The 26599-nt window shown below is 43.3% G+C and overlaps 1 protein-coding gene across 5 annotated transcripts in view; it reads left to right on the forward strand.

Annotated features, from left to right (window-relative positions):
- The window catches only part of ADAMTSL1 (ADAMTS like 1), a 1467826-nt gene that overhangs the window by 1192670 nt on the left and 248557 nt on the right, over nucleotides 1–26599 (forward strand). For all 5 annotated transcript variants that reach the window (XM_029608733.1, XM_029608741.1, XM_029608751.1 and 2 more), the window contains 2 exons: nucleotides 3210–3511; nucleotides 20853–20982. In XM_029608733.1, the coding sequence (XP_029464593.1) occupies nucleotides 3210–3511; nucleotides 20853–20982 (432 nt within the window). The remainder of the gene's footprint in view (nucleotides 1–3209; nucleotides 3512–20852; nucleotides 20983–26599) is intronic.

The raw sequence follows: 26599 nt of genomic DNA on the forward strand, positions 1-26599 counted from the left end.
AACAAAAGTAAATTCCTGTCATGCATCTGCACAGACAGAGTCTGCAGGGAATTCGATACAGACAGGCAGGTCAGTAGTATTATCCAAAGGGAGACTTCCAGCACTGTGTACTATATACCACTTTCTTTTCTATTCAAAAAAAAATGTTTTAAATCATCTTCTGTCATTGTAACAATTGAGATTTTGCAGCTCTTATTTTGTAGGCTCAGGTATCTACTTGTAAATATTATATATTTAATGCTCCTAAAAATAAACATTTCAGGGGCTGGAGTCCTCAAATCCAACAACCCCAAATAAAAGACTAAACCAGGAGGCCTTGAGATCTTGAACCTAAGACTAAGGGTCAGATGCACGAAATAGTTTTCTCCATTTTGTATATATAGTCCTTCAAACTAGGGAGAGATAACATTTTAGAAATCTCATCTTTGTGTGACTTTCCGCACTCAAATTCACATCAAATCTTCACTGATGTGCACTGTTCTGTTTGTATGTCTCATTGTGCATGAAAAACTGGCCCCAAAACCCTAGAATACCATCAAAACCTCACCTCGAGTTACTAGATGACCCTCCTATAGTGGTACATATAGATGACAATTAGGTGGTGTGCTATCCGAGAGGCTCTCTCTCTCTTTCTCTCTCTCTCTCTCTCACATTGCACATAACACTGGTGTTAGGGGCCTAGCACATTTTGATGAATAACCCTTGAGAGGTTAATATACCAATCTGTGAGATTTCCCATGGGTTAGCTGCTTTGTTCATGTGCAGAAGAGTTGCATATGATCCTGGGATGGCCAAAACAAGATAACTGCACCTCACTGATGGTGCCACCATCTTTGAAGACAAGGTTTAGCTGCTCGTGCACATGTGATTTTTGACCCTTTTGAAGATAGCTTGGGTTGTCGAAACATGGGCCTTATTGGGCGTTATTATATGCAGTTTTCTTCAAGAAGACACACAAATGGTTTTTTAATAGAATTGTCAGGCACTAAGATAAGTATTAATTTTGGTCAGCATTTTTTATGTGCAAAGAATTTTTTATATAAAAAATTGGTTTTAAGGCTTCGATAGATGACCCAATTCCTCGGAGGTTGCATCTGATAACTGCTTTGGGGCCCATTGGGAGCAAAAGGCAGTGGATTAAAGCATTTCAGCACACCTACAGTTCTGATACCAACCCTTTACAAATTCATATTTGAATTGATTGTATTTCATATTCTGTTAGACATTGGTAGTTTGGGTACACTTCTTTTTCTCTTTTTTGATCATGAGGATGGAAGGAGAGAAATTAGAAAAATCATTGCTCCATGCTAACCTCTTTCCCTGGTTAGAATGGTTTGTGGGTATATATTTTTTTTTCTGGCATATGGCTGGGGGCTGGGAAGTAGTACTTTTCTAACACATAAGCCCCTTTGTGTGACTTTCACTGGGCCCTAACAACAGCACAATACGTTTTTGAAAATTTCAACCTATCGCTTTTACATTACAGTAACGCAACATGAGCAATCGTTGGCTTGTCGGAAGACAAAGCAGTGTGAAATCCGGCAGTTCTTCTACAGAGTTTTATTATGTACAAACAAGGAAAAAGTTGTTTCGCCTGTAAAGGAAACAAAATATATTATGTACAAACAAATTACAACCAAAAGCCTGATTACCTCAACAGTGCTGGAAATAGAAATGCAGCAGTTTACAGATAAGTAGTTTTAGCATAGCTCTTGCTTTTTTCTACTCGTCTGGGGCCCTCTGTCCTCTCTGGAGTTTTCCTTTTTATCCCTCTCACCCCAGGGGAAATGCCCTGCAACCAAGATTCCCTTGGGGGTTGTCTTAAGTTGGACCAGGCCTGGTCCTAGAGTTTTAAGGAGGATCTAACATATGCTCCTTTACAATCACATTTTTAATTACTGTATCTTTTTCACATTATTTGCTTTTGCTGTAGCTACTAAAAATGTGTCTACACAAATACAATTATTTTGGCTACTATCAATAATTTTAAGATAAAATTAATATGTTAAAAACTGGTGCAAACATCAAATATGCTATTTTTTTTTATTATATATTACTTTTCTCTTTTTTTGGAGGAATGGACAAAACATGAGGATGAAGGTTGGCTTTAAATCAATTTGTAATCCAGAACTTTAGAATTAGTAACTATAATCCACTGCAAAACTAGTTCAGGAAATGCTAGTTATTTATCACATATGCAAACAATAACAAGTCATTTGGCCAATTCATAAACCAAGTCTGGTGACAAATGAGTGCCAAAGGCAGGGAGGATAACTTTCAGAAAATGTGCATAGTAGCATATATGCACGTACAGTATATAACTGTGAGCAGAACTATGCAAGTATTGTACAACCTGCACATATGATATACACATGTTTTATAAAATACACATATTTCTACTCCACAACATACGTGCATATGTAGGCTTATGCGCAAATATATGCAGTGCTTTGAAACCACATATATTGATGCATTGAATGCACAGACTTTTTCTACCTATTTTTAAAATCTACATTTTACGTGCAAAAGTAAAGTGGGACTTGCTTATATAAGTCCCAGTTTATGCGTACAAGTCTACCAATTTTAAAACATTCATGTGTACATTAAATTAAGCAGTTTACCAATCTACCAGTTCGCCCTGTCCTTCTCCAAGTCATCAAGATCTTCCTAGTTCTTCTGCCTGAACTCTCCTCAGTTCACCCAGACCTCCCACTCAGTCAGTACTGCATAATAAACACGTTTAATATCAGTTGTGACAGACAATTAACAGGTGTAAAAATACTCGAGCAAGTTGCAAATGTACGTGCTTAAGCATTTGCCCCGTTCCGGAACGCCCCTTTTTTACACGCATATGTGTGTGTGTGTGTGTGTGTGTGAAAGTGAAAATATAAATGCATTTATTACTTTTATAAAATATGGAATTCACGAGTAAATGCTTACACGTGTATACGCTAATTATTACCCATGTAACGTTTTTGAAAATTCACCCCACAACATGTCTGAGCTGCACAAAGCTGAATTAGGCTAGAATGGATGGTATCATTCCTTGTTGTTATCCGTTCTTTAATTAACTTGTGATGAGCCAAAAAATATGGCCAAACAGTGATGAAGATTCTGTGTTATGAGGACAAAGGAATTCTGCTATGGTTACAGATTTTACAAGCTCTCCTCCTGAGTTCTGTTGTTGTATGCTTGCTTTCCATCTGTAGGTTCATTCCTGAGGCCTGGTCTGCGTGCAGTGTCTCATGTGGGGTTGGCACTCAGGTGAGGGTGGTGAAGTGCCAAGTGCTCCTCTCTTTCTCTCAGACCGTGGCCGATTTGCCTATTGATGAGTGTGAAGGTCCAAAGCCTGCGTATCATCGAACCTGCTATAGTGGGCCCTGCAATGGGGAGGCAGCAGAATTCAGCCCTGAGGAAGCTGACCTGATCTACGGTGGCCTGCAGGAGTATGAGGAGCTCTATGACTGGGAATATGAAGGCTTCACGGAATGCTCAGAATCCTGCGGAGGAGGTAAATACATTGCTTATGAATTGGTCAATCATTTATCTTCAGAATTCTTCTGTCTTTCTCAGAAAATGTGCTTTGCAGTATCTCTAAATCTAAGGGTGGCCAACTCGGGTCCTCAAGACCCACAAATGGGTTCGGTTTTCAGGCTGTCCACAGTGATTATGCCTGAGATGTATTTGCATACAATGGTGGCATTGCATACAAATGTATCTCCTGTGTATTCATTGTGGTTATCTTGTCACTGTCGGTGCCATTAGGGGGAAGACCACACAGATATACAAACATGATGAATTTATAAAGTTGGTTTCCTATAAGGAAACCAGGCTAAAAAGAGTTCTAAAAAGCATTACCAATTTATAGTTTAATATCAATAATAGCAACCATTACAGATATTTATCTATTTAGTTATGTATTAACTACCTGCTAATCACTGGTAGTAGATCACCTGCTCCAGCCAGTGAAATCTATCCCTGTTGGCTCTTAATATTTCTGCCCTTCTATAAATGGTAACATTATCTGTTCAGAAATGGATGAAATCTTTTTTTTTTTTTTAAATAATTCAAGCTATGATCAGATCACCTGAAATTCAATCTTGGAATCACAAGCATCTTTAGCTTCATGGATGCAGTAAAAGTAAGATGCTTCCTCAGTTGCCATAGCTATACAAACCTTCTCATACTTTTATTAATGAGTCTTTTATTGAGTTGCTTATAATTGGTGAAACAAATATCTCGGTAGACTTCCTCCAGTAGGGCTATCATACTCTTGGGTCCTGATTTACTAAGGCTTTTCCTCCATTCTGCCCTTGGTCTTTTATATCAAAAATAGCTAACTCTTCATCAGTCATCTGAAAGAGGCATTGCCCATTAACAGATCGATACAGTAAAGTGCAACCGCGGTTACCCTGCTCCTAACTCGCCTTCTACTCACTTTCCGGCCGCGTTAGCCCTTCCCGCGATACACTATCCCCTTTAATTCATCCCTACCGCCTCTTAAAATCCCCGGGTGACCCCTTCCGCCCGCGGCATGTATATTAAATGTAAACGAGCAAATTAGCTATTCCCTCCCATACAGTAACGCGCGCCCCGACTATCACTTTTTTACCCTGCCGTTTTGCCGCGCGTTTACCCTGCTAACTTACCGCCTATCCTTACCCCAGCGTTAGAGGCAGGGGTAAGGATAGGCGTCGTGACGTAACGTCTTGAGCAGCCAATTGCATGCATAGGAGCCGCTTTCCCATGTGCGATGCGTCTGTCTGACAGCTGGAGGCTGGAGCCGCGGTTGTCGCCAATGTCCGGAGGGGGGGGGGCTGCAAAAGTAAGTCGCTTCGTCGCTTTAAACTGCCGCCCCCTCCTCCCGGAGCAAGGCTGCTTTTCGCGCCCTGCTTCGGGAGGAGAGGAGAAGGGACTAGCAGGCCCGAGCCTAGGATTGCCTGTCTCTCCCCTCGCTCTCTTGCTACTTTTTCGTTTTGTTTTTTTTTTTGCTTCGGGAGGAGGGGACAGGACTGGGGCTGCACCGGAGACCGGACGCGGCCAGGGCAGGTGAGCGGGGGCTGGGGGAAAGTTTGCCGAGCATCGGAGAACATAACTGTCCACTTCCTGGTAACTGTCATTTCAAATGTCATTTGAAATGACATTTGAAATGACAGATACCAGTGTGGCCGTGAAGCGTTAGGCCCGTGCACCCAGGATACTGTATAGGCGCTCTATACAGTAAAATGGGTTACGCGGGCCTAACCTTCGCCTAACGCTTCGCAGACGCGGCATGCATTTGCATGCAATTTGAAGAGAGTATCGAGCAGTAGGTGAAGAGAGCTGTGCGTGCGGGGAACGAGGGTGCGCCTGGCACTGCCGCACTCTTTCTAACGCGGCATAACTGTATCGACCTGTAAGGCAGCTAGATCAGTCTCCAGCTCTGATCTATATCCTTTTACTGCAGATGCAATACTTGATTTTCATACGATCCTGTAAGTGTTCATCCTCTAATATAAAGGCTGGGTTGTTTTTTGTTTTGGTTTTTTTTTTTGGGGGGGGGGGCGGTTACTGCCCTATAAAGCTGCCTATAGATACAGAGGATATTTTTAAGCAGAAGTTTTGTCTTTTGCTGAATTACTATGTCAAGATAGCACATAGGCAGTTATAAGATAGTTGTACTTAATAAACAGCAGTATATTCAATATTTTGATTTTGATTTATTGATTTGTATCTTCTCTTATTCTCACCAAGCATGCTAACCACAAGATGTAATGCTTAACGTTCTAACAAAGCCAATGGTACACAGGGCAAGAAGCTTGGGAAACTTAGCATTTGATATTCAACGAGATATGCCTGGCCAAGCTCTGGCCTGGTATTCGGCACTAGCCCGATAAAGTTAATATCTGGCACCTGGCTAACTGTGGCCAGAAAAAATGAAAGCCTGAAGTTAGCCAGATAATGTTAAAAAAACAAAACAAAAGTAGTTGCCGAGCAGCAGGCAATCCCCACTCAATCAACAGCTTCTTTATAAAAATAGCAAACTAAGTAGTGACGATCCTCTACCCCCCCCCCCCCCCACCCCACTACCTTAAAATATTTGAGAACATCTCCAAGCCCACCCTGAAACTCCTAAAGGGTTCCCAAATGCAGACTGGGAGCAGTATATTCTTTTACCTGTTCCCGTTTGCTTAATGTATAAGTGCCACAAACTCTTAACAGCTCCCTGCGCTCATAAATTCACCTCACTCCTTTACTGATTGGCCTTTCATTGACCGCTGAAGATCCAGCATAAAAAGAGATATTTGACCACTATAAGACGATTACAAATTCTGGTATGTTCCCACTTACGCGCCAGTACACGCATGTATGGTGGCACATGCACTTGTTTTAAAATCGACCTCAAAGGGTATTTCACTCGTCTAGATATGCAGCTCTTATTCACTTCCCCAAAGGCACTCCAAACAGATTTACAAGGGAAAGTCCTGCCGACCCCTATTATACCCCCCAAAAATGTAATTATTTTAATTTTCTCCTATGTAAAATCATGCTCCACCTATTTCTTTTTACTCTATCAAATTCCATTGGGATTGAATTGGAAGAAATGTCAGGAAAGAGGTGGAGAAAAGTCCTGTTTCAGAGGCTTTCTCAATGTTTATAAAGAAACAGTGCCTTGATGGTCCACTTACCTCTTGAAGAGTACTTTGGATAGACCCTATCTACTGCACACACATCTCAATACACACACACACACACACACTCATTTCCTGCCCTCCCAATCTGTACTCTTTCCTACAGTTGCTCTCACAACTAAACACTGTCAGGACCTGTGCTTTACAGATGTACTTACACACTTGCACGCAGACATACCACTACCTCTACAAGAAACAAAAATGTATTTTATACACCAAAAATACATTTTTTATTTAACTTTGGTGAAGGGGATTGGAAGTGAGGGTCATCTTTCTGCCTCCATGGGACCTCTGCCTTCTTCTTCTGTTCCTGGAGCAGAAGCAGCAGCAGCAGCATGTCAGGGTGAGGTTGAAAGACAGCAAAAATGACAAGACCGTCAAGATGCCTCATGGAAAACAGGAGATGCCTAGAAAGAAAAGAAGACAGCGCATACAACTACTCCTGCAGCCGGAGTTTTTTTTCCCCTGCTCTTCAGAGCGTACATTCACTAGTGGCATGCCAGGACTGCAAGGCATAGTGGGCCTGTTGGAGAGGCTGCTGCATGCCCAAGGTAGGCGGGGAACATGGAAGAAGAGGGAAGAAACTAAGATATAAGAGGTTAGCAATTCCATGTAAGGCTCCTTTGCCATACTAAAGGTCAAAGTCAATCCAAAACTATGGACAGATCAAATCCAGTCCCTAAAGCAAAGATGGTAGTAGAACATTTCAGTCATCCATCATGCTCTGATACTTGCTAGCGTATTGGTGGATTTTCACCTACTTTAATAAATGGGGGTTTTTTCCCGTGTATATGATTGCTGGGGTTTTCCTCATTGTTTCCTATGGAGCCAGGATAAATGTTTCAGAGAATGTGCAAATGAGGCATTGGGAAAACTGAAGTGTGCATTGGTATTTGTGTCCTCTTGCCCTTAGTTGACGCTGATGTCACAGCCACGTGAGCTCAGTGTGGTTTCCTCACCCTTTTTTCTACAGGGGATCGGCATTGCCCAAACAACTCTACATGTCCTAAAAGGAATGATCAGAACAGAGGCATAGCCAGAACTGATGTTTTGGGTGGCACAAGGTTAATAAGGACGGGCTGTAGGCCTGCAGATCTGAGACGTACTAGTATTCTTATTGATAAATAATGCCATATACTGCACCCTACAATGGCTTTCTAAGGAGTTTGCAACAGCCATTATGATTCATGCATGAAGCATTTAAATATGTTACCTCAATTATTTCAAGCACTTACCAGCATGAAAGATTCCTTATTAATCTGTATTCATTTATTATATATTTATTAAATTTTATAATGCGCAAATATCATGTAAAAGCAAAGAAAACAAACAATCAGATCCAGTGAATCATGTAATAAAACAAAAATGTATGTATTCTTTCATGAATCCTCTTTGCAGAAAGCCAGAAATCATCATAACTACAATAAAATGCATTATATCATCAGAACAGGTGCAGAGCAGAGCTAGGACAATTCACATTACAACTAAGATGAAAAAAGTATTCAAATTCTGGTGTCACCTCAGCAAAAAATATCCCTCCACTGCTATTTTGTGAAGTAACACAAACTCCTGCAAAGAAAGAGACATCTAGAACCTTTCCATACCATACAGTCACAGCACTGACTCTCAGGATTCAAATAACAGCAAATTGTGAAAAAGCAGCAATGGAAATACTACACCAGGTCCTAGAACATTAATACATCACCTACTGGAGTAACAGAACAAGCTGGAGTACATAGAGAAACTACATCTGAGCAGAAACACTGCACTTCAGTCACACACACACAAGCAAAACAGAGACCAACCCTTACTAATATAGAAATAAGAGACTACAAATTGGAAACAGAAACATGCAGATAAAACCAAAATAGAAAGCCTGAGAAACTAAACTCTGAACAGTGGAATACTGAAAAAAGAGCAAAGTACAAAAATACAAGAAATGCACATTTCCAAAGATGGCATATTCCAATTGCTGAAATCTCAAAACAAATGTTTTAACTTTGTTGTCTGATCTTTGTATTTTTCTTATCAGTTGGTTTTGGTCTCTTTTTTTCATTTTTCCTTTGTCTCTCATTTCCTAATTCCTTTTCAATGCCTCTCTTCTCCTACTATCTTCTTCCCTTCCTCTCTCTCTCTTTCTCTCACATACACACACATGCGCTTTCTCTCACAGATTCCCTCATATACACAAGCTATCACTGTCATATGCTTCCCCCCCCCCACAAGCTTACATTTTCTACACACACACGCAAATTCTCACTCTACATACTCTATCATACACACACACACAGAAGATCTCACTCTCTCACCCTCCCCCCAGACCCGTATGCACACACAGATCCACACCCAGGCTCCCATTCTTATACACACACAGTCGCACACCCAGGCCCTCATTCTCACCCACCCACATACATACATTCAAGATCTCATTCTTACCTACACATATACACATGCAAGCTCCCATTCTCATCCACACAAATAACACATTCAAGCTCCCATTCTCATCCACACAAATAACACATTCAAGCTCCCATTCTCACTCACATACACACATTCAAGCTTTCACTCTCACCCACATCCAAGCTTCCATTTTCACCCATACAAACACGCAAGGGCTTTTCATTAGGCACAGCCAAAGTCCTACTTCTGCCACCATGGGAATGGGATCCCATGATGTCATTGCAGCTCCGACCCTCCTCTTTGCCGTTGCGGGGATGGGATCCCACAGTGGCCTTTCTTCTTCTGAGGCCCCTCCTCTTCACTGTCATGGGGATGGGGTCCTACGATGGCATTGCTCCAACAGGCCTCTTCCAGTTGGGTGGGCCCAGACCCAAAGTGGATGGGCCACTGCCCATTCAGGCCGAACCGTGGCTATGCCACTAGATCAGAGTCATAGAACAATGAAGTTTCAGAAGGCGTTCAGCAAAATCCCGCATTAGAGACTTCTAAGAAAACTAAAAAGTCATGGGATAGGAGGCAATGTCCTTTTGTGGATTGCAAGCTGATTGAAAGGCAGGAAACAGAAAGTAGGATTAAATGGTCTGTTTTCACAGTGGAAAAAGGTAAACAGTGGAGTGCCTCAGGATCTGTACTTGGACCGGTGCATTTTAATATATTTATAAATGATCTAAAAGGGGTACGATGAGTGAGGTGATCAAATTTGCGGATGACACCAAATTATGTAGAGTAGTGAAATCTCAAGCGGATTGTGATTAATTGCAGGATGACCTTGCAAGACTGAAAGATTGGGCTTCCAAATGGCAAATGAAATTTAATGTGGACAAGTGCAAAGTGATGCATATAGTGAAAAATAACCCTTGCTGCAGTTACACAATATTAGCTTCTAACTTAGGAGTTACCATCCAGGAAAGAGATCTAGGCGTCATAGTGGATAATACATTGAAATCGTCGGCCCAGTGTGCTGTGGCAATCAAAAAAACAAACAGAATGTTAGGAATTATTAGAAAGAGAATAGCAAATAAAACGGAGGATGTCATAATGCTTCTGTATCGCTCATTGTGAGACTGCACCTTGAATACTATGGCATTTCTGGTCACCGCTTCTCAAAAAGGATATAGCTGCACTGGAGAAAGTGCAGAGATGGGCGACCAAAATGCTAGGGGGCATGGAACGGCTGCCCTATGAGGAAAGGCTAAAGAAGTTAGTGCTGTTCAGTTTGGAGAAGAGACGACGGAGAGGGGATATGATAGAAGTCTACAGAATCATGAAAGGACTTGAACAAGTTAATGTAAATTGGTTATTTACTCTCTCAGATAATAGATGGCAGTTAGCAAGTAGCTCATTTAAAACAAATCAAAGATAATTCTTTCTCATTCAGTGCATAGTGTTATGCCTGTTAGTCGCAGATGGCTGCGACCTCTCATGCTCATCTCCTTTTTCCCCGCTCCATCAAGTCTGGGAAGAATGGCGGTCTCTGCCAATCCCCGCCGACCTCTCCGGCATTCTCAGCACTGCCGACCGCCATCTTGGACCTGGAATTACCTAGGCACACGTGCGCAAAGGCCTCCTTTGAAGTCGTCTTGGTGGGAACCTTGGGGTGTCCCCTCCCAATGACGTCAACCAACTGCAGTATTTAACCCAACCGGCCCTTGCCTTCTTTGAGTTAGCAAGGAGTTCCGTCGTGCTGAATTCTCCACACTCAAGGACTTCCTCTTCCTGAATTGGTCTTGGCAATTGGATACTCTGAGTACCCGCTCCTTGGGGGCTCCCCTGCGTTCTCGGCTATCCGCTCCTCGGAGGGCCTTCCTGCCTGACTGCTTCTAGACCTGCTTCTCAGGTCTCTCTCTCTCTCCAGGAATCATCTACTGTGAGTACCTCTACTGACTTCTACTACTCGAACTGCTTTGTGGATTCCACGCGGTGAACCCCGACCTCGGGCCACTACCGTCATTCATCAGTAGACGCCATTCAACTTTCCTACACTTCAGAATATCTACAGTACAGCTACAGGAGCCACTTCCGGGTTCCTGCATCTCTGCTAGCTTCTCAACATCTATGGTTCAGACTTCCTCGGCATACCACGCTCCGCAGGACACTACCGGATCTGTATTCCTGAAGTTGCCTGCTCTTGTCAGAGGGGATCCCCGGCGTACCCTGCTCCGCGAGCCACTACCGGATCTTATTAGCTGTGGTTCTCTCTGGATTATTCCCTCATCTACCTCATCACTGTACTACCTCATCTACTATTCTGTGAACATTACTTTTCCTTCCTCATAATAAAGTCTCTACTTCTAGCTGTGTTCCATGCCACTGAGACTAATCTTGCTGATGGTGAGGTTCACAGGGCTCTTCCCTGTAAGTGGAGACACCTCTCATCTCAGCCCAGGGTTCACATTCTCTCATAAATATAACACATAGTTAAGCTCTGGAATTCATTGCTAGAGAATATGGTTAAAGCAGTTAATGTAACTGGGTTTAAAAAAGGTTTGAATAAGCTCCTAGAGAAAAAAATCAATAAACTGCTATTACAGTAATTAATAAGCAATAGTAACTTGTGATTTATCTAATATTTGGGTACTTGCCAGTTTCTTGTGAATTGGATTGGCCACCATTGGAAACAGGATGCTGGGCTTGATGGACCCTTGGTCTGACCCAGTATGGCATATCTTATGTTTTTATGAAGTTAATAATACATTATGTGCATTGGAACTAAGTGGGCCTGAAATGCTTCAATACGTTCTTATTAGTGTCCATTTTGCTTCTATTTGATCTCTCTAACCAGCCTTTGCATAGCTTTGAAAATCAACAGTTTTATTCCTTCCTGAATAACCTTTTGCTACAGGCTCCTTTTTGGTCTCAGATTAGGTAAATGGAGCGCTTAAAACAAGTCTCTCATTTTTTAGTCCCTTCCATTGACTGCCAGGGTAAAGACCGACAGAGATATGTTAATGTTTGTCCAAAAGTTCAAAGTGGAGTTTTGCACCCTGGCAAATTATTTGCATTAAAAAAACATTATTCCAGTTAATTTTCTGCCCCATCTCAGAAGCATTTAGTCAATAACATTGATTTCACCTTATTTTTCACAAAACAATTACAAAGAATTCATTGATTTGTACATGGCTTTTTTAAAACCAAAATAAGCAGCTTTTCACTTCTTTTGTGAACACTTGACCTTGTTTTGACTGTTCATATGAAAGATTTGGCATTAAACTTTACAGAAATAGTTATAGCAAAATGGTGTAAACTGGAGAATTCTTGTGAAATTGTTGGTAAAATGAGAAATTCACTTCTGTACTCTAAGTGACCATGGACTAGGATAGATACTTTACAATGCTATTCACCCAGCTACACAAGGGGGTCTTTTTGTGGGTCTTCAACCCAAATACTTACAAGCAAAATATTGCTTTTGTTGTTTTTTTGCTCAAGTCTCTCAAAGTTGTGAAAGCAGGATTTAAAGATCAGATTCCGATTCTTAAAAAAAAAAAAAAAGTCACAAGACACATCAAGCTAATTGTATTGTTTTAACAGTCTCAGGAGATGAAATTGAATCGACACAGAAGCAACCTTTCGCCTTGCAGAGGTAGCAACCAGAAGGAAACAGTTAGTAACTGAGTCTGCAGTTAGTGACTACATTTCCCAGAGCTGTCATCAAATATCATGTAGCAACCAGGCTGTTCTGCTGGGTATAAACCCTGGGCAAGCCCATTTGTTGGAAGTCTGAAAACAAACTTCGTAGGCGCTTAAAATTCAGTTTCTGTTCGCACCTCACTCCATTCTCTTTCCCTTACTGTGTCCTTTTCAGTTTCTCGTTTGTGAACTAACGCATTTTGAAGACAAGCTCTTGGAAACGAAAGGCCTGACTGCGCTGACATATGCTGTGCCTTGCAAAATGATTCATGCGCATCAGATGGAAAACCAGAAGCAGTCCCCTTTTGGAAGAGGCAGCTTTGCCCTCTTCTTTTGTTTGTGCGTTTGCGCCGGCTTTTGCCATCCTCCACACCTGAACTTCCAAGTCAAGTGGGAGACTGCCCCAGCCCTTCTCACTGCCATTTATGACAGAGGGGGACTGAAGCAGTGGCAGCATGGACCTTCATTTTTGGATATACACTAGAGAGGGGTGGAGAAGGGCAGAAACACACACAAAATCCAATATGTAAATCGAAGGTGTGCTGCAACGGATCCAGTGATCCGTCCCGTTTAAATGTAAAAATCCAAGTTAGATTTCTTCAAAATATAGGGCCTGATTTTCAAAAGCATTTACGTGCTTAAAATGGATTTTACAAGTGTAAATGCACTCAGTGAGGGCAGGGATGATGCCTACGTTCCCCACTTTTGCCCTTTCCCCTCTCTGCCCCCCCTTCTCCCCTTCCCTCCCCACGTCCTTGTACCAATCATAATTAATCTCAGACACACAACTGGATTCGAAAGCGTTTTTCTTTATTGTTGGGAAAATTCTGGTCGCAGCGCACAACACAAGTAAACATCAACATGTAATACAATACCATCAATGTAACAATTCGATTATGCACTATCCCTACAACAAAGGGGTTACTCCTGGTGACCAGCAACCCAAAAGTATCTAAGCAATTGAGCGGGGCCGCCGCTGGCGAGCCGAGGAAACACCCAGCCGTAGAAGCCAAGGTGCCGCTGAATATACTTGGCCATAACCGACAAGATGTCGGGGGACGTGCTTGCCAAGACCCCAACTGTAGAAACCAGAGCCTTTGGTCGCATCGTCCTAGATGCTGTCCCCTAACCCCCTTTTTCGCTGCAGAAGCGTCAGAGGCTGGGATTGTAACCGGATTCAGCCACCGATCCGATCAGAGTGTGCCTGCAATAAACACCCCGGGCCGCTGGCCCATCAAACCCTGCTCCCCCTTTTGACCTTGCTGTCGCTGGAGGGAAGTGACCCTCAAATGCTTAGGGTAAGGCCTGGGGTAAATCTAGGAGGGATCCTTGCTAAGGCGCTGGTCACCTTGCCACTATAACCTGGTAGTGGACCCCCCAACAACTTCAGCTGTGGCCAGGCTAACTAGAAGGGCCTCAATGACATCCTGTAGGTCGGTGTTAAATATGTCCTACCCTATATCTGACAAGTGAGCTCCATCTGTCCTAAACAACCCCGAGCTTTCATCTAGCAATTTGTGTCTTGAACACATCCCTTGTATAATGGGCATAAATCTGCTAACCCACCTATTAATTTTCTTCCTAGCTCTCTCAACCGCCTGATGGGACCACTCCCCTCTCCATACCCAGCAGGGGGTGATATAGGATCAAATGATGACAAACTGTGGGCACAGGTTATGCAAGCTGACAAAATCCTTTTGTATCTTTTGCGTGAGCTGAACATAACAGGTTGCTGTCATGTCGTTGCCTCCCAGATGAATGATTTTCTCCAGTGTGGGTGCATGGATTTTCATCATATCCAAAAAGGTCAGCATCAACTGGTCCCTTCTCATCCCCAGGATCCCTTTCCATACAGCGACAGGCAACGAGGAGTCATGCCTAGATGTTCGCCCTCAGGCCGATGTAAGGCTCTCTTATGAGCCCACCGCACATAAGAGTGGCCTATTATCCAGATAAAGTGCCACCGGGATCCCAGATCTGAAACAGACAGTATATATTAGGAGCTAATACAGGAAGTATTCTTGTGGCCTCACATACAAACTAAACCTCCTGGACTGCCATCTGCCAATGGCCATTATCTTTTTTGCATAGAGGACCAAGTCGACTGCTCCAATGCAAAATGAATGTGTCATATAGCCGGTGCTCTCAATGCCCGCTGCGTGTAAGGATAAGTGAAGCAATTTACGGAATAGGTATCTGGTTACTGGGCTGCCGTCTGCATGTAGCAACAACTGCCCGCCGCCTGTGGGGGCACCTTTCCAAGTAGAATTTAGTGCAGTGAACTGGACAAGAGCCTCTCCTGGCCATTCCTGCAGGACTATCTTAGCCCCTGCCCTGGTTTTGTCTCTGCGCCAAAATGTAAAACAATTGCTAATTTCAGTATTGCGTTGTAATTCCAGTCACGCTATTCTCCGAATTGCACAAAGTTTAAGGTCTGCTAATTTGAGTTCCGCATTGTAATCCCAGTGATGTTATTCCTCAAATTGCATAAAGGCATTTCACAACCCCTGGTTAACAATATTCATTTTTTTAACTTAGTAAAACTAATGGTTATTGGGTCCGGTCCCTCACTGTCTGTTTACTACATATACCCTGAGAAGTATGTCACCTTCTTGGTGGGTTATATTCTCTTTTCTTTTCTGTCACCCTCCCTGAGCTTCATTTCAACTGGTTTCACTGACATCTATTGTAGTCCTCCTGTTGGTCACGTCCAGTCTATAGCTTCTTTAGTTTATTCCTAGATTAACTGATATGTCGATATTGCGACATAATGAATCTCCTTGAATTTTGTAAAATTGTTTAAATTTGTTGATGCCGTTTTCCACCTTGTTAATTGTCCACCATAATTCTAAGGTTCCTTTTTTTAACTTCATTTATTTTACTTTCTAGAACAACTAAACATTTCCCGCCTGTCCCTCCCGACGCAGCCTCGCAGCGAAAACACGGGTCCGTGTCGGGGGACCCCTTTTGCATCTTCAAATGCTGTAATTTACACACTGTGGCGTTGCCGTCTGAAATGAAAAAATTATACCACAAAGAAGTTTGTGTGGACATTGAATTTATTCTGCACATTTCCTGTTGTTTGCTGTGATTATTCGCGTGCAGAAGTGCTCCTGTTTGCAATTTGGATTTTGTCTGTTTTAGACCTGTGAATGCACAGCACCAGATTACCCTTTTTGAGCGCTACCTCAGCTCGCTGCAGACTGGATGCGCCTGGCCTAGTGACTGAGTGGGCCGTTAGCTCACTAACCCGCAGCACCACATAAAATGCCAGGAAGAACGCCCTTTGAAAAAGGCAGGCCTCGAAACCATCAAAGCAGACAGATTCCAGGGACGCCAGCAGACGCCTCAATAGATTGTATGTGATGGGACACCTGGAATCCCACAGCCTGCCCACCTCTTTTGCCCAATTCACCATTATTCTTCTCATCGGGAATAACTCGAAACAGCTAGGGAATCCCATTATTCTGGAAAAGAACGACAGGCCTTCCAAACGAGTGGCAACAGATGATCTGGCTATGCCCTGCCCCTTGCAGTGTAGGATGTATCTTATCAACAAGGTTGCTGATATGGGCCACATATCATCCCGCTCATCGATCCCGAGGAAGGCCTGGAAGTCTGACAGAGCTTGCTTATAACTCCTTCTCGTGTTCTCCGCTAGGGAGCTCATGATCAGTTCCAAAAATCGGGGGGCAAGTTGCCAAATTTCTTACGGTACCGGGGTTGGGAGACTATCGGCCTCTGGAGGAAAGCAGCTGAATGCCGCCCACTGGAAGCGGGAAAGAGAATCTGCAACATTATTCTGAACGCCAGGGATATGCACTGCGCGGCAAGTAATATTGTAGCGTAAGCACGTGAATACCAACTGTCTTATAAGAGCATTAGCCACGAAGGTCTGAACAGACAACCCATTGATTACTTGCACCACTGCCATATTATCGGATCTGAATACATTGGATGACCTGGCTAACACCTTCCCCCACATCTTCAGGGCTACTATAATGGGGAATAGTTCCAAAAAGGTCAGGTCTCTGGTGATCCTGCACTCATGCCAGCTGGGAGGCAGCACTCGGCACACCAAGCTCCTCTGAAGTATATGCCAAAACCTAAACCTCCGGAAGCATCCGTGAATAATTCTAACTCATTGCTTTGCCTAGGTGGGTCCTGCCAGAACGTACCCCATATAACTAGGTCCTGTTTTATTGAGCTAGAAACCCTTATACGATGGTGCTTTCTAACCACGCCCGCTGTGGCCAAGGAAAGTCAAAACATAAAGGCCCTTCCCATTGGGATGACCTGGAGGCAAAGCTAAAGAGGCCAATCAGAGACTGAAACTGGTGTAGGGTTGCTTTCTTAACGCTACCCAGAGCCCAAATGGCCTCCCGCAGCTTAGTGACTTTGTCCACGGGGAGCTTAGAGATCTGAGCCCTTACATCTAACTCTATCCCCAGGAATGTGATAACTCTAGAAGGCCCTTCCATTTTCTCCTTTGCTAGGGAGATCCCGAACTCCTGTGCAACAGCCTGGAATGTATCCAGCAGGTGCTGGCAGTCCGCTACATCGTTCCCAATCAATAAAAAATCATCAAGATAGTGCACGACCCGTGTGGATCCTGATCGCTGCTCAACCACCCATTGGAGAAAGGAACTAAATAGCTCAAAGTAAGTGCAGGATAGCGAGCAGCCCAACGGTATGCACCGGTCAAAATAGAATTGGCCTCTAAATTGAAAGCCTAGAAGGTGAAATAAGTCCAAGTGGATGGGTAGCAGCCTAAAGGCACACTCGATGTCCACCTTTGCTAGTTCGTCTCAATCTCCTGCTATCTTGATGGTGGCTATGGCAGAGTTGAATGATGCGTAGGAAACGGAGCATAGAAGGGGGTCGATCAGGTCATTGACAAAATTACCCAAAGGATAAGAAAGATTGTGTATGAGCCGGAAGCGCCCATATTCTTTTTTAGGAACCATGTCTAAAGGTGACACTACCAAATTAGCGAAGGAGGGGGATGAGAAGGGGCCGACTATTCTGCCGATTGAGTATTCGGACAAAATCTTTTCTGCCTCATCCTCTTGCACAGATAGTGATTTGGAGTTGTGGATCGGCCGATGCGCCGGGGCAAAAGGGGAACCTACACGCAAGCTGCTCCCCTTTAAAGCCCAGCCCTGGCCAATCGTGCGCCACCTGCCTCCTCCTTCGTCCCTCCTGAGCCCCGGCCCCCCCACCCTGCTCTCTAACTCTTCTTGACCCCACCCTTTGCTAGCATGCTCCAGCTCACTCCGCCCCCAGTGTGCTCTGCTCCCTCACTACGTCGCTGGGAACTTTACCAGCATAAGTGGGCTTTTGAAAATTGCTGCAATATATGCCATTGAATTGTCCATAGAGTTTATCCATGTAAGTGCACTTTGACGGTAACTTTTAAACAGCTACACGGGAGTGCATGTACAAGTGTAAGGTGGCTCGCGCAAATGGATGTGGCCATTTTATAGCATACGGCTGTACGAGTGTACATGCAATTTTGCACAGACGCGTGCTTATGCGCACAAATGCCAGCTCTACCGCGTAAGTGGTGGGATTTTATTCAATATGCACGCTGATGCAATTTCCAGTTTATCCAGGCCGTTACCAGTTTGCCCAGGTAAAGGTTCCCAACTTTCTAAACCCCCTAATTAACCTTTCTCTCTTTTACCCTATTAGCCCCAACCCTTCAGACTCCGCTGACTAGACCAGATTTTTTTATTTTAAAACTTACACGACATTCATAGCAGAGGTAAAGTTACACGGTAGGGGGCCCCTGTGCGTGCTTGTGTGCATAGATATGCATGCATTTCAAGTCACCTTCCCGGAAAGCCCGTGTCCCACCCATGCTTCATCCATACCACGTCCACGCCCCGCCACGTTTCTTTACTTTTTGATTTATGGGCATATCTGGAGATATGTGCGTACTCGGGCACATCTTAAAACCCTCACGGCGCGCACCGACCTGAGACACGCACATATCTCCCGGCTTTGTCACGCGTATGGCTTTTAAAATTCACCTGCTTACACGCATAAATAGCTTTTGAAAATTGCTGTGGATAGTATGTTACATTTACGCACGTAACTCCTTTGAAAATTGATCTGATATTGGAAATCCTGTATTACATAAATCTTGTTTCAAAGATAGAAGTCTCAGAAGTAACATCAATTCTGTGGGAGACTGAATTGATGTTATTTCTGTGACCTAACTTTAAAGCAAGCTTTATGTAATAAAGAATTTACAATATATTTTGAAGAAATCTAACTTGAATTTTTAAATTGAAAAGGAATGGTTCACTGATTTTGTTGCAACACACTTTCAGTCTACAAACACCTTCATTTTTGGATGCCAGGAAGTTTTCCTCAGTGAGGGCCCGTCCTGCTTCCTTCCTAATCCTACCTTTGCAACAACAATCCTGTGGCAAAGGTTACGGGCCAGTTCTCCTTTTGGAAACCAGCATGCAAGCACCCTAAATCCCATCTTTAGGTTTCATCAGTATGTAATGGGTGGGAACTTGTCTTTTCATGGTTCAGTGTTCACCACTTCTACTATGCTCCCAGCCCATGCCAGCCAGATGAGCCCTAGTAGTTTCCTACATGGGTCTCCTACATGGCAGTACCCAGGTCAAACCTGACTTTCAGCTGAACTATTCGAGAAAGTTTCCAAGCTTTCGATATTCTGCCTGTCTTCATATCAACTCAGAACAAGTGGAGAATTTATTTTGGGGGAAAGTAACCCCTGTTAACAAATGATACCTTTCATTTGCTTAAAGCATGTGCTGCACATTATATAAAGTACTTGAATATAGCATTTTCAGAAAACAAAATCCTGGTTTTATAGAATGCCAACCGTTTACTACTTCTACTTGACATTTCTATAACACTACTCACCGTACGCAGAATTACACAAACAACACACAAGAGACATTCTCTGCTCGATAGAGCTTACAGTCTAATCAAGAAAAACATACAGGTCACCAGATAATTGTAATATTAATTAATGAGGCTGAGGTGGATAAACAGGCTTAAGATTTTAAAACAGCTTCAAAAAGGTGGATTTTTAGAGGGGTTATATGGGTGTAGCGACTTTGGTAAAAGATAAGTTTAAAAACTGAAATTATCCAGCAGCACCAACAGAAATCTCGAATGCCTCCTGAACGATTGCCAAAGGCAGCCAATGGTGAAACTCCCTTCTGGGATCACCCTCAGAGTGGCCCCAGCAGTTGTTGAGAAAATTCAGATGAATTGCCATGTGTGAAACGGTACAGACCATGTGAAAGAGTCCAGGCCAAGTATACTGGGCAATATATACTAGCTGTCATGAGAGTGTTAGGGAAGACTGGTTCATTCCTTGTTGAAACTGATTAAGAATATTGTGTTATATTATGAACTTCATATATCATGGAGACTGCTCATTTGTAATACATACCTGTATTATTCCACATGGTTTCACAATATCTTTAATAGATTTTTCGCTACTGGAGTTAGAGTGCTTGGTTCTCTCTTGTGCTGCCTGCCAAGCATGTCCTGCTCACCTGCCTTCTGTCATCCGAATGAACTCCAGATGCAGGGGAAACAGGGCCACATGTCATCTCTGGCTACTAGTACAAAGAAGACTAACAAAAGTTAAACAAGTTATTGCTTTTTATTTCAGCCTCCAGAGAAGAAATAAAAAACTTGTGCTGATTAAAATGTAACGTACATAAATGTCTAAAGAGCATTTGTAACACTCTCAATGTTCTGCATTAAATTAGCACATTGACTCTCCTTGTCAAATATGCAGTTGTTTGACATCTTTAGGGACTTGGTGCAAGCGTGGTTTTATGAGCTTTCCTTTATTTCTGGCTTCCCAGTGCCTTCTTCAAGGCGCAATAGGAAGGGCCAGGAAACAACAAACCTGGATACGGTGATTCTTGACAGCCCTGCGAGTTCTGGCTATCAAAGCGTGGTCTCTGGTGTCTACGTTAGCAGCGCTCCCAATCCACCTCCCATGCATGGCACCATACACGGTCGTACATTTTCCTTCTTTCACACTTCATCACCTCATATTTTCTAAGGTTGCAGAATTTTTTTGTGCAGGTGTCCAAGAGGCTGTGGTGATTTGTCTGAACAAACAGACGAGGGAAACCATTAATGAGCATCTGTGTGTAAGCAGCCGACGTCCTCCGCCACTGCTGAAAGTCTGCGGCTTGGAGCCATGCCCCCCAAGGTAGGCCAACATGCTCTCGTTGAATGTGATACATTCTCTGCTTTCTTTCTCCTACTGCTACTTATTTCTGTAAGTGCTATTGGATATACACAGCGCTGTACTTGTGCACATGAGAAATAATCCCTGCTCAGTGGAGCTCACAATCTAGTTAAGACGCACAGAACACAAAGAAGAGGCTTCGGGAAATGTATTTATTGTAGTAAACATGGTTAAAATGAGCAAGTCTAAGACTAGGGAAAGCCAGAGTTTGTTTTAAAAACAGCCTCAGAAACATGGGTTCATTTATAGTGTATTTACTGTATAATATAATAGAACAGAAACAAAATACTAGAACTAGGGATGACTGGTGCAAGCTTATAGTTTCAACATTTGAAAATGGAATTTGATGTTATTCATTGTAAATCTGTACATCTAAAGCAAGAAAGACCCTAAGTCTTTTGCTTGACTCAAATGATCTGTAACCGTGGCACATAGAATAGCCACTGCTATTAATTGCATCAGTAGCATGGGATCTTCTTGGTGTTTGGGTAATTGCCAGGTTCTTGTGGCCTGGTTTGGCCTCTGTTGGAAACAGGATGCTGGGCTTGATGGACCCTTGGTCTCACCCAGCATGGCAATTTCTTATGTTCTTATGTAGGCCACTGTGACCATCTGATAATGCTCTTCCCCAGTGGAGTTTATCCTATTAAAAGGTTTCCACATGCTATGCAGTGACCTTCCCAACTAGCTTTTCAGTTGTAATCTGGATGTGCTTATATGTTTATAATTAATGTCTGCCAAGCTCCTTAATATAGTTAAAACTTTGGAACACTTGAACAGCAGTATATCCTTATATTAAGTTTCTGGAGAAAGTATGAGCTTGATCTACATTTGGGTGCCTGGGGGAGGGGAGAGAAAACAAATTGTGCAGATACATAGTGTAGCCTTGGCACACTGTAGGCATCCTGCTGTCAGTTGCTCTTCCTACCCCCATAAACACATTGATTGCATTCAACAAGAAGCAGGCTGGAGGCAGGCACAATGTAATACATGTATTTGCTGTCTCTTTATTAAGATAGTGTACCATAGTGTAACATAAATCACTGTAACAATCAATCATCCTAATCTAACATCCCAGGTTCGACTATGTGTAAATACAATCAAAAAATTCAGTTTCCTAGATCATTGCTTGCAAGTCCTGCTTGGTCAGTGGGATTGCTGGCGACCAGCGTGACAAACCTGGCTGACGCAATGGATTTGTGGCCTGCCAGACATTGACTGTGCCTGCCAGACAGACCCAGCCAGGTGATGCTTGCAAATAGTTTCTAGGACTTCTATTTGCAGCCTAACAGACACACCCGACCACTTGCTTTTGCTGCCTGCCATTAGGGCTTGCCTTATATATTCTGCAGTCACTAACCACCCCCCCCACAGCTTGCTGTAAGCTAAAGACTGAGTTCACCAGGGAGGCACCTCATTACTTGTCAAGGTCCATTGGCTCTGCTTCCTGGCCAACCTTGGAATGATCTTATCCTTTCCTGACATGAGTTAAGGTAGCAACCTTTGCTTTCCCGAGCTTCCTCCTGTTTGCTGAAGACAAAAATACTATGAGAGACCTACCTCCACTGCTCCTGTGGGATGCTGAGAAAGATGCATGCCCTTATTTCAGAGAAATGAACTCCATTCTACCTGTAAAGATCCAGGGTATTCTGCCTGGTCTTCATTGTTCCATCAGTTGCAATGCAACTAGTACTCCTGGAGGAAGTCTGCGGAAAAAATTTTAAAATTCTGAGCACAAAAGCTTAAAATTCTGCAAAATTCTGCAAACTTTATATTGGTCAAAATAACACAATTTACATGACAGTCTTTTAAGTAATTACATTTTACATCTCAAACTGTTTGTACCATTTTATTATTGTAAAAAACCAATAAAACAGTTGAAACATAAGTAATTACATTTTAAATTAATACAGAAAAAAAATTATTACTTAAAGATGCAGAATTTTAAATATTTTGAGCAGAATTTCCCTAGAAATTCACTGTAAGAGTGTCCCTTCCACTCACTCTCCCTACTCCCCTGGCCACTTTGCCCTCTCAGGCCCCAACTCCTACACCTTTCAGTATCTCTCCCCTCCACCTCTAGACTCAACCCCTTCCACTCTATCGCCAGTCCCAGAGTTTGACCCCGTTCTCAGTACTGCCCTCACCAGGCTCCCTCTGTCCCTCCCGCTCTCACACACAGGCTCCTTCTCTCTAATACACATACACACACCCTCATACAGGCTCCCTCTCTCTCTCGCACACACACATCCCCTCATACAGGGCCCTCTCTCTTGCAAACACACCCACACAAGCTCCCTTTCTCTCTCACACATACATCCTCACACAGGCTACCTATGACTGTCTCTTATGCACCCCTTCACACAGGCTCTGTTTCACACATACACAATCCCTTCATACAGGCTAGCACCCTCACATACACACGATCCCTTTTTCATACACACGAGCTTCCAATCTCTCACACACACATCCCCTCATACAGGGTCCCTCTCTTGCATGCACACCCACACAAGCTCCCTTTCTCTCTCACACATATACATCTTCACACAGGCTACCTATGTCTCTCTCTCACGCACCCTTCACACAGGCTCTCTCTCACACATACACAATCCCTTCATACAGGCTAGCACCCTCACATACACACGATCCCTTTTTCATACACACGAGCTTCCAATCTCTCACACACATACACACTACTTCACAATCTCCTCATATAGGCTTCCTCTTTCTGAAACCCACACTCAAACATCCCTCCCGCTTTCTTACCCTCCCCTCTCTTACACCCCTCTCCCTGCTCTCCCCCTCCCCCTCCCCCTCTCCCACACCCCTCCCCTCTCTCAAACCCAGCTCCTCTCTCACACCCCCTCCCCTCTCCTCTCTCACACCCCCTCCCCTTTCTCACACCCCTCTCTGTCTCCTCTCAAACACACACACACATTCTCTCTCACCGGGGCCTTTATCTTTGCTGCGAGCGGAGCACACTCTGTTCATGGCACATGGGGACCTTCCATTTTTGCCGCAAATGGCACACCCGGACCTTCATCGTCACCGCGAGCAGAGCACGTCCTGTAGCACATGCAGGCCTTTGTCTTTGCGCACTCCGTTTGCGGCATGCCGGGGTCTCCTCTGCTATTTTCTATGCGCGGGGGGGGGGGGGGGAATTCTGCACAAATTCTGTGCTCCGCAGTAGCGCAGAATTCCCCCAGGACTAAACTAGCATAACTCCACAGCTGAGCCAAAGGGGGAAATTTTGCCTTTTGACTGTTAATAGCTGCTACGATTGCTGAATTATCAGATCATAAAAATACTCTTCCTTTCGCTAGCACCATCCCCTCAGATTTCAAATGTGATTATTATGGAAAAGAGTTCTAGGACAGTAATGTCCTTAGTGACCCCTGCCTGCCACCATGCCCCAGTCCAATGCTCTGCACATGAATGTCCTTTAAAATGGATGCTGAAATCACCGCTGTCGGATGTGTACCAGACTAGCTTGCAAGTCCACATATCTTGGGCACCTGCCATAATATGAGCCCATTAAAACTACTGAGAAATATCTGCCATTCCCGTAAGTCCTCCTTGACTTCCCTACTCAGCCCAAGGAAGTGATGCTCCGCCTTAATACCCGCAGATGCCAAGGCTAACCTTCTTAGGAAAACATGGCCCATTAGAATGACTTTGTAGGCAAAGCTGAGCTGTCCTATGAGGGACTGGAGCTTGTTCAGGGTTTCCTTCTTTTTCGTGATAGTCTGGCAGACTGCTTCCTGTAACTTGCAGATATTTTCTGTGTAAAGCCTAGACACCATGTTCGATATCCAAGAATATCAGCTTCAGGAAAAGAAAGATCTACAGTCCTTGTGAAAAAAAAAAAAAAAAAGAGCCAGAGGTCTGTGATCCTCTCTTTTTTTTATCTATCCCCTAGCTTCTCCATTTCCTGGTCCTCTCCCCATATGGTTTCAAGCCCCAAGGTTGGTTTCACTTTTGGCCACACAGCTGGGTTCACCACGTCATCACTGTTATGGCCTCCTGCTCTAGCACATGAAGGCAACTTTATACTCTGATTAACAATAAATAACTAAATAAATATGTGACAGAAATGAAACAAGTGAAACATACATTAAAGTATGAACACATATATTGGACAATCTCCCAGAGCACACTCAGTGCTTTAGAGCAAAGAAGATAGCCAGTGGGAAGGCGACAGAGGAAGAGATAGGAGTTACGGCTAGAGATTCATCAAGGATCTCAAGCAAATTATTGGAGAAGTAGGACATCCCCCCAGGATTTCAGCTTAAGAAAAAGAGCTCCTTTCAGGATTTCATTCACTATTGAGAAGTTTGGATCCCCTCAGGATAAGGAGGAGAGTGGAATTTGAGATTCTTCCCAGGGTCTCAAGAGAAGATTAACTGATACTTTTAGGTGGACCTCTGCTCATCACGTTTTCATATTTGGACATTTGTTCAATTGATGGACATCTGAATAAGAGTTTTGATTTTGAACTTGACCAGTCTATAGGGAAGGGCGTACCCCCCAGTATCCCAAAGAACTGAGCAAGGATCTTGTTGCCTGAGTGATCTGAAGAAGCTAGGGTAAGAAGTAACTGAGATAAGTTGAGATAAGGACTCAAGGGGCTAACCCCTATTGAAATGCTCCCAGTTGAAAAAGAAGTTGAAGAGTTTGATCAAAGTAGAGTTTTGGATGGTTTTTGTGCTTTGGTACTGTTGTCCTGCAGTTTGTGTGTCTGGGGATATTTTTTCTACCTTTTGATTGCTTTTTTTTCTGGAACCCCAATCCAATTACCCAACATTACAGGGTGAGAACTTTTTCTCCATGGATAATGGTGAAAGAGAAGTGAGAAGACAACTAATACCCAAGATGGACAAATTGACAATAATGGGATCAATATTCAGATCCTATCCATCTATCTAAGTTAGTTGGATAGAAATATCCTGCTAGCTTAGATGGGATATTCAGCAGCATGACTTATCCATCTTAAAATTAGACCTGCTATTGAGCAGGTCTAACTTAGGGGGTCATTTATCAAAGTGCTTTATGGCGTTTTCACATGCGAAAAACACCTTTAACACATGTGAAAATACCATAACGCATGTGAAAAGCACCATAACGCATGATACGATGCAAATTTAAAAAAGGGGAGGAGACTGGGGTGAGATTTCTGGCCAAGTGGGCTGGCTTTGCAATTTGCAAAGCCATATTGCACAGTTTTAACTACACCTTTTTCATTAAACTGTGCAATATGGCTTTATTGCACTTTGTGATGTTTTTGTAAACAGTGTTTTCACTATTTTAAGCTGCTGGAGAGAGACAGACAGACAGACAGACTAACTATAAGGCTCTTATAGTATGTAGGTATTTATACCTCTATATGAGGCCCACCTAGTACCTCAAGGTGAGGTTTAGGTAGTAGTGTAGGAGTTAGGGGCCACTTTGACATTCAGAGTGAGACATAAGAAAAGAACAGTACACTCATGTGAAGATTTGATGTCCTTCGGAGTGAGGAAACTCACCCAAAGATGAGATTTGTACAATGTTCTCTCAACCTAGCTTGATGGACTCTCTA

Source organism: Rhinatrema bivittatum, chromosome 1, assembly GCF_901001135.1.
Source record: "Rhinatrema bivittatum chromosome 1, aRhiBiv1.1, whole genome shotgun sequence".
NCBI lineage: Eukaryota > Metazoa > Chordata > Amphibia > Gymnophiona > Rhinatrematidae > Rhinatrema > Rhinatrema bivittatum.